The sequence below is a fragment of the Aplysia californica genome, unplaced genomic scaffold, assembly GCF_000002075.1.
Source record: "Aplysia californica isolate F4 #8 unplaced genomic scaffold, AplCal3.0 scaffold00172, whole genome shotgun sequence".
Lineage (NCBI taxonomy): Eukaryota > Metazoa > Mollusca > Gastropoda > Aplysiida > Aplysiidae > Aplysia > Aplysia californica.
This window is the reverse complement of record NW_004797442.1, coordinates 552,046-573,541: the sequence shown is the minus strand read 5'-3', so window position 1 is coordinate 573,541 and position 21,496 is coordinate 552,046. Positions and strand designations below refer to the sequence as shown.

General features: G+C 36.9%; 1 protein-coding gene across 1 annotated transcript in view; it reads right to left on the bottom strand.

The window, feature by feature from the left end:
• Window positions 1–2,005: 2,005 nt before the first annotated feature.
• LOC101859853 (slit homolog 2 protein) overlaps window positions 2,006–21,496 on the bottom strand; it is a gene marked incomplete in the record, with an annotated part of 216,372 nt that continues 196,881 nt past the window's right edge. Inside the window, 15 exon segments of the mRNA XM_013082399.2 lie at window positions 2,006–7,829; window positions 9,936–10,145; window positions 10,830–11,300; window positions 13,390–13,682; window positions 14,227–14,320; window positions 14,814–14,953; window positions 15,763–15,979; window positions 16,329–16,492; window positions 17,017–17,088; window positions 17,736–17,807; window positions 18,552–18,623; window positions 18,979–19,047; window positions 19,730–19,862; window positions 20,368–20,427; window positions 20,705–20,861. Of these exon segments, the coding sequence (XP_012937853.1) occupies window positions 7,591–7,829; window positions 9,936–10,145; window positions 10,830–11,300; window positions 13,390–13,682; window positions 14,227–14,320; window positions 14,814–14,953; window positions 15,763–15,979; window positions 16,329–16,492; window positions 17,017–17,088; window positions 17,736–17,807; window positions 18,552–18,623; window positions 18,979–19,047; window positions 19,730–19,862; window positions 20,368–20,427; window positions 20,705–20,861 (2,463 nt within the window).

Here is a 21,496-nt window from a genome sequence, read left to right as displayed (position 1 = left end):
CACACACACACACACACACAGATACACACACTTGCGCGAGCGCACACGCGCGCACGCGCGAACACACATACAGAAAGAAAAAAAAAGACAACGAACAAAAACAAACGCGCTTACGCATACACTGAATGATCCGACTTTATATGACTATTTAAGGTTCCTATTCTTTATTCAACCCCTCAGAGGTAAGGTATTCGCCTCTCATTCAATAGGTCTCGGGTTCGTAATCTGAAGGGGATGGAAAATCTTTTTGTCTGAAATTTTTTCCTTTCATCTCCTTTTCTGCTCTCAAATCATGTTCTATCATCTGCTCTCATCCTTACTTTCAGCCCACCTCCCCCTTCCTCTGGGCTCGTGGATCTTTCTACTGCTACTCCTTGATCCGTCTTACTGCTGCCATTGAGCCACACCTCTGATCTTAGGGTAGGTAAGATCAAACACCTAGTTTTCTCGGATAAGGTGGAAAAAATCTCGGAGGTCCCCTGTGTAGATTGTGCAAGTTAAAGTTCCTATGGTGGTCCTAAAATCGATGAGTAGGCTTCGGCCGCCACCCGGGCAAAGTTAAACATTAATTTCTACCAAACAGAAAAATGAAATAGGCCTCATATGACCTTACGCAGTTGCCAGCGCCAAAAACCACTCACAAAAGAAAATGGTAAAAGCTGCCTTTGTCTCTATTCAAAATGGTGTTACTTAATAAAGAGGAAGACATCTCCTTTTCTCATCTTGTCTTGGTGTTGGAACCAACGAGGCTTAAATCGTAGTCCCATATACGTAAAGGAAGCTTACTGCATGCAGACTGCAGTGTAAGCCTTACAGCTAATGATGTTACTCTTTCCTACAACACAAGTAGCAGGCGAGTCCAACTGACCCATGCGAAAGATTTTATTTAATCTCCGTCTTTGTGTTGGGGCGCTGTAACTCATTTCGTCTGGGTTGGTCAAGACACGGTGGATCGAAACAACCGCCTTTAAATGCTCTAAACTGTTTCGAAGAGGAGGGCATAAAACTTTTAGTCAATAGAGAGGGTGAGAACGGCAGACAATAAAAAGGGTGGTTGAAAAAGGAGGGGGGGGGGGGGGGGGGGAGACGCGTTATTATATATTATCCTGCATTTCAACACGTCGAACGGTACTAGATCTATTATGTGCAATTATTTCAATAACATATCAACCCACTTTGCTCGAAGCAAAGGTTATGCCAGGACAAGGAACACCACCCAGTATCTTCTCTTACACTTAAGTTTCCTTGATTATTTCCCTTGAACCACTTCAAAAAGTATCATGACAATAATGGTAACAAGGGGTAGGTTCGTGAAATCGAGTCGTGATTCTCACAGAAGGTATCGTAAGCTCAATAATAATATATTACTGAAGAAAACTTCAACAATATCGTACTGTACATTCATCAAATATTTTTTCATACAGTTTATTGGACAAGACCAAGACAAACTGCAGCGTTTCTATTCTCCCTACCCTTAATAGCACTGACAAAGAGTACACTCATTGGAGAAAGAGGAGACATGAATTTATAAAAATGAAAAAAAAAAAGCTTTCAAAACTGCCATGGGATTTCCTTGCTGTTACATTAAAACTTTGGCAATCAGTTGTTTCCAGATAAACCCACTTTTTAAGGCGTTCTGAAATTTGATCGCTGAAGTATTTCGGCATTCATGTTTTGGGGCTTTTTTTGGTAAAAAAAAAAGAAAAAGATTCCTCTTAACATATCATCACAAGCTGGCACTATAAAAGAAAATTTGTCATCGGAAATATTCTACGACCTCTTAATGGGGTAAGTAGGGCGTACTATTTTATGAGGAGATGAAAAAGTAGCCGGGTGAGGGTGGAGGCATGGAGGAGAAAAGGAGATTATACTCTTGAAAGTCATGAAATCAATTCCAGATAGGCTACTGTCTAAAACGTAACAAAGGTAAAAAGCCAACAATGACCCCCAGGGATCAACCAGGCTGCAGGTAAAGTGTGTAGAACATAGCAGACATAACGCTTGATGAACAATGTCATTTTATTTATAAGGGCAAATATACAGACACAAAAAAATATCATCAAGTGAAATGAGCTGGGACCTATGTCTGAGAAGAAATTTTGGGGGGTGAAACAAAAATATGATATGAAATGAATGTTAAGAGATGGTAACTGACAGAGGATGAGCTACAGAAATTTAGAAATCAAAAGAAACTAACTCAGATAACACATGAAGCAATAGCTGAGAACACAAGTATACTATAAACAAAGCAATAGACACGGAGAGCATAAAATAGCATGCAGTCATATTCTAATGATACTAAATCATTTATACAAAAAAGTTTACCACTGTAGAAAATGCCTAATGCTTCTTGGCTAATTGTTTCTAACACATAGATCAAATTCATTCAAGTCAGAATGTTGGTGAGAACAAATAACAACTACTGCTGGAAAATGTCAACTCGGTTCACTTTACATGTGTGGTAAATTAACTCTACATGTAAGGTTAACTGTCAGACAGAGTCCGTTCCCAATACCAGTTTTCTGTCTTCTTTTTACAGGTTGAAAGCACACTAAGGACAACACATCGTATTCCTTATCTTCACAACCTTCTATCAAGTACATAAACATGGAAGACGAACACTTTACCAACACACAAACATATATTACAATCTACTCAGCAGACACAGAATTAAAATTCTAAAAGAAATGGTGATACAGGTGCAAACAATGTATCCTCCATATGACATAATATGGACTAATGAAAAAAAATCATAGCCCAAAACATGGCCCAAGAAACTCTTATAGAGCTTGAACAAAGCTCAGAATGTGGGGCCGTCTAGCATCCCTTTTCCAAAATGCGCAGTAAATGACTGCAACACATAAGCCAGGCAAATTTCTCTTTCAACAGGTGAGGACCCACTCGATCCCCAGTGCTCAGGTAGCTCAACACAGCCTGAACACACCTCAAGCACAAAGTCACTGATATCGTCCTCTGGACAGAGCGAATATATAAATAATAATTATTTAGAAGTGGGCTTGAGATTTGGGTCAGCTATGGATTCAGATGAATCAGAGACTGGACTGGGGTGGGCTGGGGATAGAAACAGGTCATGTTTAAATAGAAATTTCAAGGGTGAGGAGACAACATATTCCAGCAGGACAAAACCTCACTGAATTTGTTGCTTTTTCCATATTTGTAAGAAATTTCAGGGAGTCAAGCATTAAGCAGAACATAAATCTACACGTTAATAAAAATGATACATATATCTACACATATATTGCAGTGTACATTTTGACAAGCCCAATAGGACGACACAGTCAAACTGGTTTACCTCATCTTCTGTCCATGCCCACACGGATTCACTCTGATAGGGTAAATATAATAAAATACGTTAAAACAAATACTAAATAATTCATTTCATAGCAATGCGTTTCAACCATCCCTCCCCCAAAATGTTGTAATTTTTCTTGTCCCCAACCCCACTCCCTTTCTCCCTCTCTCTTTCTCTCTCTCTCTCTCTCTCTCTCTCTCTCTCTCTCTCTCTCTCTCTCCCTCTCGGTCTCGGTCTCTCTCTCTCGCTCTCCCACACACATATACAAACAAGCATACACACACATACACACACTCTCACTCACACAAACACACACACAGTGTGTGTATATACCCCACACATACACCTCAACGTTCCCTCACACTCTCCATCTCATCCCTCGGGAAAAAAAGAATGATGATCTCTGATCTCATTGAACACACTCATGAGAAATAAAAATCATTGCAGAGCTCTTCATAAAACATCTGTAAAATGACAATGAATGGCTACAGCAGTTATAACAAATTTTCACAATTGAAGCCAAGAATAGATCAAGCACATTATGACCTCAGCAAGTCCAGGTTTATGCACAACAGCAGCAGTATAGTACATGATTTTTCTGAACAAAATATCTTTCCAATAAAAATACACATTCTTTTTCCATTTGACCAATGCATACATCACAGTATAGTTAAACAATGCAGGGATTGTCAATCTATAGGTATATAAACAGATTAATGAAGGATCATAAACTTTTTACATATGACTTTGGCTTGTTGTGACAACTTTGGAATAACAAAAAATGACCCAAAACAAATAAAACAAAAAAACAAATTAAAAAGAAAAAAAAACCCCAAAAGGAAAACAGCAGCTATAGAAAATGAAAAGACTGTGAATATATATATATATACAAGTATGAAAAAAATCTTTGGCATTCATGCTACTCTGTGCAAGGTGAGGAATATTTCACAGAAACAAAAATTCTTGCTTTAAAATGATTTCTAGTGTAAAAATGTCTCTCAGGCAACTAAACTATTTAGGCAATAGGAAAATATCAGAACAAAAAAAGGTATGAAGTCAATTCCAAAAGGAAAAAAAATGAGACTGGTGTAACATTTTCTTTTCTTTTTCTATCTGCCATAAAATAGACTATCCTACTTCATAAAACAAAGTTAAACTTACGATTACTCTTCCGTAACTAAAAAAAACCCCTTACTATGGTCTCATCCTGCACATTTTCTGTTATCACATTCTTAAGATCGCAAAATATAATGAATGTACAATGAAATCAAAATAAATAGATGCAAACTATGAATGTACCTTGGATTACAAAAACTAAAACAGGGACTGCGGAACATAGGAGTCCATTACTGACAGCAAGTTGTGTCAATGAATCTTACCCTCATTCTTCAAATTATATGAATATAATAACAAACAAGTTCTTTATTTACAAGCACTGTCAATTTTTTTCATTTGTGAAAAACAAAATCTACTTCATTTCCTCAAAGTTTAGCTTTTTTTTTCTTAACAGAGTTAAGAGAAAAATTGTTATTTTTATTTTTGAAGTGGCAAACTGTCTAAAGAAGGGGGCCAAGGGTGAAGCTAGGGATACCGTTTCTGGGAATTTTTTGTGCTCTTTCTTTGCATTTGTAGTTTGGCTTAATTAAGATCTATGTGATTAAGAGAATATGAAAGACTGATAAAGTGCTAAGAAGAGGAGGAAAAAACATTCAAAAGATTTGTGTCACGACGCGGTGGAATCAGACGCTCATCAGTTTTTGGGCATGTGCAGATATTGCTATAATCTTAAAGCTTGTTTAATTGTCTTGCTTTTTATGAAAAAATACCTATCTTTCTTGAAGAGAAGTTGAGATAGTTGAAATTGAAGGAGGTGGGGATTGCCTGGTGTTAGAGATAAAATTAGCGAGAAAAGGGCTGCCATAGTTTGGTGACTTCCAAAGTTGTAGTATCCTTGGAAACTGCAAATTAAATTTATTTTGTGGCTTTGCTCAATGATTTTCACATAAAACTCACACAGAAATGTGTTTTTAAAAGGACTTCGCTGAACATTGTCAAACGAACAGAAAATTGTTGTATTCTTTGATTTCATTATTATTCTGACTATGATGTAACACACTTATCTAAATCACAAAAAGTGCAAATCATTTCATTTATTGATAAAGTTTGCAGAAAAATTGTTACGACTCACATCAGTAAACTGAAAAGCTTTCATATTCTGATATTATTCCTCAGAACAAATAAATTGAAGGAACATCCACCCATCCTCCCCTTTCCCCCTTATGTTCCAAATTGTTCAGTTTGGGGAAATGAACTTCATTTTTAAAATCCACTGACCTTAAACGTTACAATGAAAAAGTCATAGAGGAAAAAAAATCAATGTTACATAAAACTTAAAAGCAGAATTTTTCATCTCACTATGAGACAAGATTAAAGAACAAAGAGCAGATCTAAAAGCTTTATCATAACATGTGACCAGTAATAGAACTTAAAAGTGCAAACCATTCTGTTGATGATCCTTGTTAAATATGACAGCACATAATACATATGTAATTTTATATCTCACTTCTTGTTTCAAGATTATTTACCTGCTCAAGTCTGTGGTCCAAAAACCTTGAGAAACAAATTTCCAGAGCCTTATTGTAAGACACTTCAGGTCATCAACTCAAACCTAAGCGGCTGTGGCAATTATAGCCCAATCAATTCTTTGACAAAAAAGAAATTATGAGCCGCTATTACAGTTTGGAGCTTTTTCAAGATTTAGGATTCCTCTAACGTATTTTATATTTGAAAGGTCTAAAAATGTTTTGCGTGGATCACACTGATACACAGAGAAGACAAAAAAGACATGTAATTGAAGAGAATCAAAATTCGTTCTTCCCTCATCCACCACTACAAATAAAAGATCCAGAACAGACTGACATGATCATATGAAAACATGGAGTGGTATTTATGCATACCATGACAAAAACATTACATTAGTATATTTATCATACTGACCAATCACATTGGCATGAAAACTGAACAGAAAAAAATATGCAGCTCATCAAGACAATGACATCGTGCTAAACAGTTAACAAAGAAGTTGATTTAGTCGCTTGTGTGACGAAGCAATTTGAGGTAGATCTTGATAAGTTATCTTGTCATGTAGGCCCACTATCAATCCTTGGCCAGATTTAGTCATGATGAACATGCATAACATTCTGCATCTTGTTTGATGGCTAGGCAGAAGTCTTTCTTTCACGATGATGGGTCCTTTAATGAAACAATAATTTCTCTTGTACTATGGGCATTTTTGAGCCCTTAGGTTTTTGGGTAGAAAGTGTCCAAGTCACAAATTAATATCTGCAAATTGGGTTTGTAGACAAAAAGGAATCTGATTCCAAAATCACTCATTACTTTTTGTAAGAGCTAGAGAGATTGGAAATTAAGATTATTAAGATTTGAATAGTCTGAAAGTATTAACAAGTAGTTATGCCAGTGACAGTAAATCAGCTACTCTCAAGTTATTGGAGCTTCTAATCGCTTAAAAACATAAACTTTAAACTTCTTCGAAATGATTCATTTTTCATGCTCAGAAATTCAAATAAAACAGAAACTTTTGTCCTTTGTACATTTGTCTTAGTCATTCATTGTACAACAAAAGCACTGGGCAAACAGTATTTATAGATAGTTGTGCCATTTTTAGAAGCAGAAGTATATCCTCCAGCTTGAGATATCCAGAAGAAGATATGAGTCAGCTCCTCACGTAGGTTCCCAGAAGCCACATCCATGGAGTGCATACAATAACCTTAGACATCTCAAGTTCAGTATTGAAACCGTGAAGACCCATCCTCAAACCTTAGCTCAGGTACTTGTATTTTTATTTAAACAAGAGCGTCCCAGTCCATAAAACATGGTCTCTTGTAACATAATGACATTCTTATCATTCCATTTTGGTCTTGGCAATCCATAGATCTGAATGTCTCAGGTCTAATACAGTCTTCAGTAAGGACAGAGAGCTACACATCACACTCCTCAATACAAGAAACCTCCATATTTTACCATAAGTGAGTCTTTTATTTCTACACACAGCAAAATCAGCTTCAAGAGTCATTATTTTTCTTCCACCATTATTACCCACAGGATCACAATGACAGGCTGGAAGTAGCCAATTCACTGAACACGATCCACAAAATAAAATCTCATGCAAAGAAGCCTACACTTGAGAGATTCTGGCTTGTTTCTATAACAAACATGCTGTGGTGGTATAAGAGTAACATGCTAAAGGTGGGCTTTGGTTACTTCTTGTCACATTTCTTGCATGTGCATTTACGAATGATGGGGAGCTCATAGATGTAGCTTGTCCGGTCAGCGCAGAAGAGCCGAACTTTCCTGTTCTTTATTCTCTTAGGATTGCAGCAATAGCCATTGTGGCATTTTCCCTCACATCTTCTGAACCGAATACGTGCTTTTGACTTGCACTTGGTGGTTGGGTCAATGAAATTGTCCCTAAAGACAACGGTCTTGCAGGTAGGAGCTGAAAAGAGAATAAATGAAGAATTCGTATGAAAGAAATACTGCCCAAATCATGTACAAACTTCTTAAATTCAAACAAATATAAAAAACCCAACTCACCCCCCCCCCAACCCCCAACCAACCAACAAACAAATCTAGAAAAGAACTTTAAAGAATGTGGCAAATTTTTTTTTCTTATTTCAAATTTTGGACTTTCATCGGCCTCAACATACAAGACAAACATTTTGACAAATGGGAAGTTATGATCGGGCCTGAATAAATGATGACTATCCTCAATAATTCCGTTTTGTACAATTCCACAAAACTATCTCATACGATCACAGCTCCATGAGCACTTTATTTACACAAAATCTAGCCATAAACACAAACTGCAAGGTGATAGGCTTATTTTTTACTTTTCGTTCCTATAACGCTGGCATTATGATGAATATATTGGCTGTTTATTTCAACGATGACAGACAGTCAGTTGTGTTACACTGAATGAGAGACCTTTAGACTGATATAATTCAACTGGTTGGTTAAAAGCAGACTTGGTATTCATATGTACAAAGACATTTTCCAGTTTGCTTCACAAAAACGACAAAAACCAAGTCAGACGCCAAGTTATAATTACTGAAAATAGGAAGAAGTGTTACATTATAGGTGGTATGCAACCATATTGACAAAAAACACTCATTTAGTTCCAATACCAATTCACTTTCTCTTTCAGCAGACTGATAAGAGTAACAAAAAGGTTGAAATACAATGATAAAACTTTTTTGAGTCGTAGCCTCCTCTTAGATACCTTCTTGAAATAAAGAGAAGACAATGAAAGACTGACGTAGGAGTGAGATATTACTGTTTTCATACTTGATTGTAGATAGGTCAAAGAATATTTCATCAAAATCTTAAGCTTATTCAGTTTAATGCAAAGACCAGATTAACCTTCAGCTTGATCTGACTATGCTCTTGTCATACTGATCAAACAACCGGGATAAATGTGCACTCCACAGTCTTCTTTGATGTTCCCTGTTAAAACTAAGGGGGTCTCTGACGGTGAAATCTTCCTCTCACCATGCGGTCAATTCTTATGTAAATGGCTGTTTTATCTACATAGAATGTAGAATTATCCTGTTCCTGACGGTCAGCCACGTGCTGTTTATAAGGGACATGATTTAGCTACTTTTTTTCTGTGATCAAGAGAAGCTTGTGGAGGGGTGGGAGATAATATATTCATTTATAAATGGACAACCTGAAGGCAACAACATATTTCAGCTAAAAACTCTGTCCACCTCTGCATGACACAGTTTGAATTCAAAAGTCAGTTTCTCCTCACAAACTCAGGTACAGGGGCTATGTAGACTTATGGGGCTTGGGCTTAAAGGATGGACAGTAAATAAATACTGACTGTATTATCTCAAGCAGAACTCCTACTTTATGCGCGCTCAATCAACATGGACCAAGAACAAGACATTGGAGCAAAGAATTTCAACATTTTGAAACCCGAAGTCTTAGAAAAGCAGTAAAAAAGACTAGGCGAGACAAAATTAGAAATTCTCTAGTCAGAGAAATGGTGGGCACAAATGATGTTATACATCACATCCAACACCAAAGAATTAAATGGTTCGGACATCTCATGCGATTACCAACACACCATCCAGCACAATGTGCCCACATAAAAAAATTCTATGGCAACAAGGCTCGAGGGCGACCGAGAAAGACCTGGATAGGTGGACTCGGGGAAACACTAACAACTCATGACATCCCCCTGACCCAAGCTCTCTGGCTAGTGGCAGAGAGAAGTCTCTTTCTTCCCGCGACACCCAAAAGGGTATAGGTGGAGGATAAAAGTAAAGTAAAGTAAAGTTAACTCAGTTGGCATCATGCTGGACTATGGAGCGGATGGCCCTACTTCGAATCCATGACGAGACCTTCTGAACTTGGGTTTTTAAAAGAATTTTTTAGGCTCTCTGCCAATTTCGCACAGTGGTATTAGGGGTGGATGCTGAATTTGGAGGTTCCACCTCCCAAATAAATTTACAACTTTGAAATCAAGGTTAAATATTTACAATTTTGAATTTTCTATCTTCATACTAAAATCCTGATGATGAAAAGCAGCAATACAAACCTCTGTCACAATAAGTGCCTGAATAGCCACGTTTGCACTTGCATCTGTATCCAGATTTTCTACGTCTGGGTTTGCATCGTCCTTTCTGGCACAGGTGGTTATGACATGGGTCCTTGTTGACTGAGTCGCAGCCAGGGGTCACTTTGAACCTTTCGTTAGAGGTCAGGAGGTCAACTTGCTTGCTATTGATGTGAACTTTAGAGAAGCAGCCTGATGATAGTAAAAATACAATGCAATATAAATGGCAGTGGAATGTTTTTGTTCATACTTATCTCTTCCTTCTATTTGGGGATTTGGAGGGGAGTCATCCGGCTGGCATTCACTTGACATCTATGTACAAGCTTTCTACTTTCTATAAAGCTCTCTTCAAATAACACAGCCATTCTTAAGTTCAGAATATCTGCCCAGTCTGCAACACTGAGGCACAGAAAAACACATGATAAAATTAAGTAAACTTTTAGAGTGATGACATTTAGAGACAGTAAAGGTAACACTTTGCAGTCTTCAATTTGCTCAAAAGAAAAATAAAGATTCCATTAAAAAAACAAACTGTTGCAGCCAAAAAGAACCTTATGATATCAGTGATCCCTCTAAGATAAATCACAGTCATGGCATGAGCTGAAGTTGAGATATTCAAGATCTTGTAACTAAATGATATATTCATTCTTGAGTATCTCACCTGATGTTTCACAGTCTAGGAGAAAAGAACTGAGTATGCCCTCAAGGGCTGTTCAACAATATGTGACATCTCCAGTAACTATACTATAGTTAATTAACGTGCTGATTTCTTACTGGCTATTGATGAGAAAGCATCCAGTCTCCAATTCTCTATAGGAACGATTACAAAATTCTGTTCTACCTAAATAAATGCATTTCTCCCCCCTGCATTCATACCTCTAAAACTAGTTCCATCCCTTATGTGCCATTTTTTGAAGGCTTGGGCATTGATGGCACTGGGCAGTCCACCGAGGTATAGAGCATCATGCAGATCAAGATGTGTACGAGAACCCTCATTCACAATGGTTCGGGGAAGGTTGTTGCTGTCAATCGTCATGGTGAAATTTTTCTGTTGAATTACCATGGAGACGACATGGGGCTTTCCGTCATCCACACGCTCATAGCTGAACATAGTGGAGACAGGGTAGTTGCCGACATCAAAACTGACTCTGATCCGACCTCTGAAAAGTTCTACTGCTATGTGCTGCTGTTCTCCTGCATACAGTAAGATGCCGTTGTGGCTCTTTGTGGTGAAGGAGATGGAAATGTTGGTCATCTGGCGGAAGTCCACTCTTGGCAGTTTGACGTAGGAGTCTTTGTCCTTAAAGGAGACACTCGAGAGCTTTTCACACTTTTTGCCCTCAAAACCTGGACCAGAATAAATAACAAACCAACATTAGTCATAGGTATTGGCTATCAATCTTACAAAGCAACATTAATCATGTGAAACCAAACTGTTCTCAAAGTGATAAAGATTATGCATTAAGAGTAGAGAAAAAGAGCAACACCACGGTAAACAAGCCACAAAACAGTAGAAACATTCTGGTGATTTTTACAAGGCTTGACAAACAGATATTACAGGAGAAGGAAAGATTTCAATAACTGTTTCAAACTCAATGCTCTCCAAAAAGCGATGAAAAATATCTACCACTGACCAAAAGTCACTTATGTCTAAAAAAGAAAATATTTTGTATAAACCATAAAGTCTACTTCAAAAGTGTAAAACGTTTATATGTTAGCACAGGCTCTCTAATGAAATTTCATTTTAAATACCCCCATTTGGAGCGTCTACCCTGTCCCTACCTTACAATTCGTAACCTGCTCATTTAAAGAATTCTAAAGACTTATACACAAACTGCTCTTTTAGTAGGAACATGCACTGACATGAGACGGAAAAAAAAATGACGCGAGCAGGTACTCACACTTAAAGTTAGAAAAATTATTACAACATTCATGCTAACGTTATTGGTATAACTTAAAAAAATGATACCACTTTAGCCATAAAAATTCCACATGCTCAATCTGGATGAAAAGAAAAGTAAAAAAAAACAACCCAACTCAAAGCAATGCTGACCTAAAATAAAAGCCCCAATAGGCCAGCTGGCCACTCTGCCTTTATATAATAGAAACCTCAAAACAAAAAAGAATTCACAATAAAGACTGGTTGCTTTATCTTTTTAGTCTATGCTAAAAGTATGAAAGGAATAAGAAAAATGACACCAAACCAAACAAATAAACAACACATACAAACAAACTAAAGTAAAAAGAACGGATCTTGCAGCAGCAGCAACGACATATGAAGCGGCAACTACTTTATAATTACTTTCTACAGCAGCTTAGTAGTATCACAAAAATGTCACTTTCATTGAAAGCGTTAAATTTTGGTTTGAAAAACTTGCAAAAAGTATTTCAAACCTTTTTTCCACCTCACAAGTGAGGGTATTAAGATACATGAAGATTAATTCACAGAGTAATGGGAATGCTTATTTTTGTCACGCACTAGTTTGTGAGTCGTTAAAGACTGATTTTAATTATATTTTGTAAATACGTAAAAAAAAATATCACAAAAGCCTTTATGTCACTACATAGAGCCACAGCAAAGGGATAAACTGTTCTGTATCTTACCAAAAACCGCCTGATAAGTAATTATACTTGTGAAAGAAACTCCTACTACATAAGACATTACAAGAGTGAAAGCCTTGAGAAGAGAAACACTTTCGTAATGGAAAAATAGCAGGAAAGAAACAATGTCCCTGTAAAGATGAAGTCAGACAACAACGTTTGCTTTAGTCGTGTTTCACAGCGAAAATATAAAGCAACAAAAAAGTTGCTTCTATCTCTTGATGGAGTACAGGAAAATCAATGACCTTCGTTCTCTCATTAGAAAAACTACAAAGTTTCAACAAAAAGCATTCTGCTTTTAGAAAAGAATGGACCACACATTAATCATTAGAAATTGCTTATCTTCTTAGATTTAATCTGAGATATAGACATCAATTCATGTACCCATGTTTACATTACCAAAGCTAGACAGTATGTAATGTGGGAGTCAGAAAAATCATGAGATTTTGACATTTCTAAAGTACAATTGTTTCAATCATATTAAGGAATTTCTTATATAATAAAATCTTTAACTTGCTTTCCCCAACTGCACTGACATAAAGAGACTCAACTTTACCATTCATTAATCATTTACTACCCCAATCAACAAAATGCATGAATGAAAACAACTCTTTTAACAATCAAATAGAATCATCTCTATAATTATTCAAGGAATACTAGCATTTATTTAATGTTCTATCTGAATTACCAAAGTTCAAATTTAAGAAAACACTTAATAAGTTACATACAAGTACAAGCTGAATCCCCATAAAAGAATGTAAAGATAAAATTAGATTTTAAAATAATCTTGGATTAACTAAACAACAATGACAAAGCTCCCATCTAATAGCAGTACCTGGGGCACATTTACACATATAGTCAGGCGAGCCGGCCGGCTGATAGCACACTGCATTATTCTGGCACTGGTGCAGCCGGCAGGCAGCCGCTCGGGCATGGGAGTTAGGGAGCATCACTATGTCCAGCACCGGTGCAATCTCACAAAAACGACCGGAGTAGCCGGGCGAGCACATGCACGAGTATGAGTCCAGCCCATCTACACATGAAGCGCCGTTAAGACACGCATGTGACTTACAATCATCGACGTTCTCAGAACAGTTCTTGCCTGTAAAGCCTGGAGGACATTCGCAGCTAGGGAAGATATGTAACATGGGATGTGCTTATAAACTCACTTTGATAACAATAGTTTTCTTGCCTTGGAACTAAACATATTACAGTGTTCTGCTTTGTAAGTAACATATAATTACGTCATAATGAAAGAAAGAATGTCAGAAAAAAAGGTTTCTTTAAAAAATCTGTAATAATCCTTTAATTTTATTAATGAATGAAATTCCCAAAGAAAAGAAGTTACCAAAAATGTATTAAAATGTGGCACTCCAAGTTGCAATATAATATGCAAAATATAAAAAAACCCCCAACAACCCTCCAATAAACATATTATTAATAATATGAAGCAGAAATTAAGGCCTTGAGCTGTTGCTGTTGATAATACTATTGGTTAAATCTTTTTATATCCCTGTAACCCTAACCCAGAAGCAAAAACCAAAACAATGACACAAAGACAGCCTCTTTGAAGTTATAAAAGACAAAATTCATAGAAATATGTCTGTAACAAAAGATGAAGAGGAGAAATTGTCCAGCAAGAACCCCCGATAGCTATCTAAAATGAATTCACCTGTAACCAGCAGTTTTAGCCACACATGTTGCTCCGTTGGTACAGTAGTTATAACCAGCTTTGCAGTATGGGATGGAATTCTCGCACCATTTTCCTGTTGTGGTTTTTATTTTGAATAAAAGTTCATTATTACAGAACAGCAAGAATAACATATTGAGATAAACAAAAAAAATCACACCTGACTCTGGAATGCTGTAAGGAGTCTGTAGATTAATTCGGTGAGAGAGCAGTAGAATCTCTCAGTGACTATATGAAGTATTATTATAAATTAAATTAATAATGTCCTGTGAGCACAACAAAGACAGTAATTAGAGATCATAATAGTAACAACAATAGTTCATGTTCACATTTCATTTTATTCTCAATTCGAATTAAATAATTTGTAACAGACTTAAATCGGGAGCATTCACAAATTTTGTTTCCTATTCCAGTTGATTCAAGATAACCCTGAGAATAACTTTTTATGACTGAACGATACAAAGAATAAAAAATGGACTTACAAGACAAAATATAATAGATGTGACCTTATATATATAATATTTTTAAAAAGAACTACATCACAAAGGTGAAGATAGAGGGAAGTCTACCTGTGTATCCTTCTTGACACTTGCAGGAATAGGATTCGATCTCATCCACACAGGTTGCATTGTTCTGGCACATGTTGCTCTCACAGTCATCAATGTTGGTCTCACACCTGTCCCCTTCAAATCCTTTTAAGCATTCACATCTGTAAGTAGAAAAAGAAACCAAAACACACATTTATAAGTTGGTTGAAAATAGAAAAGGGCCACCCGCATTTGTTATATTAATATATTGTCCCTTGTCTCAGTGCTCTCCCCTTGATCATTGTCCTCCAGAAACTCGTGAACTCTGCAAAGATAGGAGCAACGGGTGAATTCTGTGAAGCAAGGGGTGATTTTTCTTTATCGTAAGAGGCAACTGTTTTTGTCATTAGGTTAGTGAACATTCTTTCCTCAGAACAAACAATAATTTTAATGATCCCGATTTTTAAAAAACTTCCCATGGGTTTGAGCCTCAGTTAGAACGTTTTATAGAAAACTGAAGCTCCAGGTTCGAATTATTATGCTATTGAGATTAGGGTAAAATTATTTATAAGATCTGGAGTGATTGTCTTTTCCTCCAAGAAACGAAACTCTTGGGCTGCAAAAATAATAATCCTTTCTATCTCTCTAAAAATAGCAATAATGAAAAAGTTTTCTTTCTTTCTTTCTTTTTTTTACTGGACGAAAATAGACGGATAAACCTATTATTTAAAAATTATGTGTAGTGGTGAACATAATCAATAGGATGAGTTTGGTGGCCGGTTGATACTTTCAAGTCATTTAATCTTAAATCAGTGATGCATAATATGCCATGGTAACCAGTATTTCTTGGGGTTGCTGATTAAAAAGGGCATTTTCTGAAAGCACAATAAAGATGAAAAAAACCAGTGATGTACAGTACTGTAAGTGTTTGTAGCATTGGCATCTCCCAAAAAATCTAATAAAGATTAAATCCACGGGTTGGCAGACATACCTGAACCGCCCATGCTCCATGACCTCACATTTCCCGCCATTGTTGCAGGGATTTCCAAAACAAGCATCTATTTGCTGGTCGCACACGTCACCATGGAAGCCTGGGGTACATTCGCACTTGAAATCCTTGAACTCTACAGTGTTGCAACTGCCCCCATTTTTACATGGATTCAAGAGACAAACGTCACATTTCTGGGCGACAGTCGGGTCAGGATCTCCTATGAATTAAATGTAGGAAGTGACATTATTTTTCTAATTTCATTTTTTGGGGGGACAGAAGAATGTGTGAAATTTTACCAGGAGAAAAACTAAGTTTCTTTATATGTGGACAGTGTGTGTGCATGTGTCTGTGTGTGTGTGTGTGTCTGTGTGTGTCTGTGTGTGTCTGTGTGTGTGTGTGTGTGTATGTGTGTGTGTGTGTGCGCGCGCGTGTGTGTGTGTGTGTGGAGGGGGGGGGGGTGAAGTGGTTGAAAGGGAGTCTAAGGTGAGCATTAATAGTAGGTGCACGCATTCACAAACTGTGTGAAACAATGTCATCAAACGTTGCACACATTAAATAACAATTACCTAGGCATTCGAAGTAAGATGATGGTGAGCTGAGCAGAAACTTGGACTTCATCTTTGTCGGGCCGTTACAGGAAGCAATGCCAGGTTCTATGAAGTCCTTCTTGATCCAGTCCGATAGCCATTTCAGCTTACAATCACAGAACAGAGGATTTCCTCCTAGGGCACTGTCAGTGACAAATTAAACGGTTCAAGCTAGTGTTTGTGCATATAATTTGATATCGTATCTGACATTTTGATCCAGATCGATTAAAAACAACATCTGACACTTTTAATTACTGTACTGGGAGTGTACATAACACTGGCAACAATCTGAAAAATGAAAGAAATCCAGAATGGTGATGAACATGTCTTGGGCATAAACTCTCTCTTCTCTTCTCTTCTCTTCTCTATTCTTCTCTTCTCTTCTCTTCTCTTCTCTCTCTCTCTCTGTCTGTCTGTCTGTCTGTCTGTCTGTCTGTCTGTCTGTCTGTCTGTCTGTCTGTCTGTCTGTCTGTCTGTCTGTCTGTCTGTCTGTCTGTCTCTCTCTCTCTCTCTCTCTCTCTCTCTCTCTCTCTCTTCTCTCTCCCCCCACTCTCTCCACCCCCCCCCTCAAGTTTGCTTTGCATAGTCCTAAACTTTATTTGCTTAGATTCGAACAATATGAAATTGTCAAATTCCATTATGCATTGTGCATTGCTCAAGAACTTACATGTGCGACAAAGCCTTGAGACTGTCGAAGGCTCCGTATGGAATAGTAGAAATGTTATTCTCATGGAGAGATCTGAGGAAAGGAACGATAAGCACTGAAGTGTTGCTTAATTATTCATAATATTACAATGGTGTATCTTTAGGACCCTCACCACTCACCAGCCAAATCAAAAGTAACCGTACATGAAATAAGTGTAATTCTGTAAGTTTCACGTCCTTTATATAGGGCACCACAACTCTCAGCACTTGTCTTCTTCTTTCTCAAAGGTAAGCAAGATGCTTCCAAATCTAACCAAGATAAACGGAAAAGGGAACAACTTCAAGAGGTGTATGTCAAGAAAGAAATCAAACAATAACAGTTATAAGACACAACACCAGAAATGCTGGTTTAAAATGAAATAAAAGCCCATTATTCTTGTGACTACCCTACAAACACTGAAAATGACAGCAGCAACAAAATTGAGATCCCCACTCTCCCCCTCCCCCCAAAAAGCAACAACAAAAAACAAAACAAACAAACAAACAACAAACAAATAAACAATCCCTTCCAAATAAAAACACAGGGTTCGAAACTAGTTTTGTATTTTGAAAATGTGTTTTAGCCTTAATATTGAAAAAGTAATACTGGAATAATTAAAATGTTCAAGAACTTTAAAAGAAATATGAAATATTACTGCACACAACTTTTGGAACGTAAAGTTATAACAATTTTGCACTTACAAAATTCTCAAGTTTTTCATGTTGAAGAAACTTGTCTCGGAAATGCACTGCAGATCATTATAGCTCAGAATTCTGAAAAGAAGCAACGTAGACAAGTCACAAACAGAACAAAATCAAAACAACTGAAACAAACATTCACATTTCTAAAATAGTCTACTTTGAGATTTTACGATAAAACCATTGTAATTCTCTTCAAAAACAGTAGCACTTCCGCAATAAAAAAAGCAACATTTCTTATACAGTACAACTCAATTGATTAGATTGATGAATGTAGCAGGCCTCTAATCCAATTAGATTTTAATATCAAAACTTTTGGTATAGATCTTTTTAAATTTGGCAAACAAAGTGAAATCTAGCCTACTGTGGTATCGCAGGGAACAAAACGAAAAAAGAGACCCCAAAAAAGAAAAAAAAAATCGAGTCGCTTCCTTAAAATACATTTGGTAGGAACTGTCCAATATGTAAAAAAGATTATGGAGACGGCAGGTTTTGAGAGAAATCAAGCTATTGAAACATAAACCAGGCCAAAGGTAGCAGTTTTATTTGTCTGTGGCGTGTAGAAGGATTATTCTTGTGTCTAAAAACAGAATATTGGATAGATCGTTTTTTCCTATAAAAAGTGCATGCACCTTAGAAATACTAATCTGATTCTGACATAATATGACTAAGAATATGATATAATAAGGAAAATCTGAATACCCCGGTAAGCCTAAGTAACTCAAAAATTTTTACAAATTGGAATATAGTAACATGATATTCTTTGCAGAAGAAAACTCCTGTATTAGTCAAATGCAAACTACTGTCTGGTATACTTACAAGGTTGACAACTGTGTGAGGTTCGAGAAAATTTTTGACGGTAAAGTCACAATTTTATTGTGACTCAAGTCTCTGTGAGGGATCAAGAGGAATTCATACAGATCAGTTATGAATGGAAAATGGCAGCAGACCTAATAGGTATCTATCATCGGCATAAAACATAAAATGTGTTCATAAGAGATGCACATGATAATATTTAGCTAATACATTTATTAAAAAAAGAAATTAGGTAAAAATGCATAAAAAGCATGCTTGCAAATAAGGTTTTCTACGTACAAATAAAAATAAACTGAGTTTTTGTAAAGAGCTTTTGAAAGTTACCCATACATTTGTAGATCTATTAATAATAATAAAAAAAGCAAGAAAATTTAAAAAGCTAAAATGAATGGACAACATTTTATTTGTTCTATTTGCAAACCGGACTTACAAGCGCTTAAGGTTTGTGAGAAGGCCGATCTCATATGGCACTTTAGCAATGTCATTCACATCCACATAGCTGAAAAAGGGGAGAAAAAATCTAGGGTAAATGAATAAATAAAGAAAACAAAATGGTTAAAACCATGACCAAGTTACTACGAAGGGTGTAGCTCTATAAACTGTTACCAGTCAAAGCTAATTCAAATAATAATTCTGCTTTCTTCTCTTCACATAATGACTACATTGCAGTTATGAAGTAAAAGAGTTTTTCTTCTTTCCAAAATTGCTCCCAACTCGCCTGCCATCTCTCTTAAAAAATAGATAAGCACTCACCACCCCTCCCCCCCCCCAAAAAAAAAAATTAAAATTTTTTAAAATATCAACAGCCAAAAACAAAAGGGACACAAAATCCATGGAACGGCAAGCTACAGCACATTGCAAGTGAAGAAGCATCCTGTTGATACAGTTGCAGTTGATAATAAAACAACTTTAATTAAAAGAAAAATAGCAACTTGTAGCCAAAAACAAAAGTTCTCCATTTCATTTAAAAAACAACAATTTCAGCACGATAATATATTAATGATATGGCAGCATTAATGATTTATACATTGCGTATGTGATAGGCCCACATTCTCAGCCTTGAAACTATTTTCAAATTTTAGCCTTTGGTATGAAAATGAAACTGAACACCACCTGATATGTTGAAAAAAAAGAAGAAAAGTAACACCATTTCTATATACAGTCATAAAATCTGTACTTACAGTTCGGTAGTGTCAAGGGGGATATACTTTGGGATCTCATTCAGTTGTTGGTGACTGCAGCGTACCACTGTGCCAGTGCACGTGCACTTAGGGGGGCAGTAGGCCCGAGGGTCACAGCTGTTTTCCACAGTCACTGTTGAAGAAATGGGTCAAAGCGCCGAATTATAGCTTCTTTTTTCCCATTGTGCCTAACTTTGACCTAGTACAAGGATTGTCAATGCGTTGCTTATTTCTGTTATCTCTTTTGAATTAAAAAGCTGAACAAGTCTAAGGTAGTAAGGCATAATATATGTTTTTGCAAAAGCATGGCTAAAATTCAAGTTGAATTCAAGATATAAAATCTGCGTGTTATATTATCATACTCAAGTAGGGGTCGTTTATTCAGCATGTATGGCAGATTATATCGTGCAAAATGAGGAAGAATGGTATTCACAATATACTTTGTAGAGGTTATGTTCTGAAAGACTGTACTGGTACCGTAAAAAGAAAATTCTGCATCAACATCACACGATTAACAACACCCCCACCCCTCCTCCCTGGTCAACGCTTATATCAAAACATTCATTTTTGAATTATACCAATGCTGGTTGCACCACAGAGGCTCTTCCTAAGTAAGCAGCTGTAGTTAGAGCACTCACCCATGTTGCTGTCAGGACAGCAAGGTTGAATACCCACATGACATCCGAGCTCATTGTTCTCTGAAAACAAAAACAAAGTTAATCTGAGGCACAGCTGACTTGTCTGTATAACACAATAGTTAAATCTAGGCCTGTATGTAGACTCTAATATTATTAGATCTATATTATAACGTGGCGAAAAAAAAATGAAGCCCAAAAATTAATTGTCAAGCAGTCTTCAGTCTCTACATTGTACAAATAATACATTGAATCGGGCGAAACCAAAGTTGTGGGTGGGATTTTGGCTGCCTTTTTTGAATCTCCAAAATAAGTTGTCTTTAGCGACAGGGAATTTTACCTTCACAGACAAAATCCTTTGGCTTCAGATCTTGGATTGGGGTGTTCTTCACATCGTGTGGCGCGGTGCATGTCGGTGTTCCTGTGATGACGTTGCGTTTTTTCAGCCACTCAGCAAGCCAGCCCAGATGGCAGTTACACGTGAATGGATTAGCCATGAGATTTCTGACGGATTAATGTAGAGAGGGGGATAATAGCAATTTATATCAAGCACAATTAAATACACACACACACACATACACACACACGCGCTCGCACACACACACACACACGCGCTCGCACACACACGCACGCACACATATGTACAAGCACGGGCGCAAGCACGCACGCACGCACTCAAAAACTCTACAACACACGTACCAGTATCACAACACACATGTACACCCAAATGCAAGCTCATATCAACTTACACACACACACACACACACACACACACACACACACACACACACACACACAGCGCGTGCGCGTACTAGACACATCCTAGTACAAGGATGGTATTGTAGGCCAAGATAATGACATTGCATCCTTTTCTTTTGGAAAACCCGGAAGACCCCTAAATATCCTTATTATGCTTTTCTGAGAAATATGGTAAAGAGGACTGACTTTTCTCCATGTTCTTCCCGTCACTTACACTGTATACGAAAGTGTCAGACTAAAAGATTATAATCATTAGAAAGAAAGGAAATAATGAAGAACAAGAAGAAAAAAGAAAAAAGAAAAAAGGAATAAGAAAGAAGGAAGAAGAAGAAGAAGAAGAAGAAGAAGAAGAAGAAGAAGAAGAAGAAGAAGA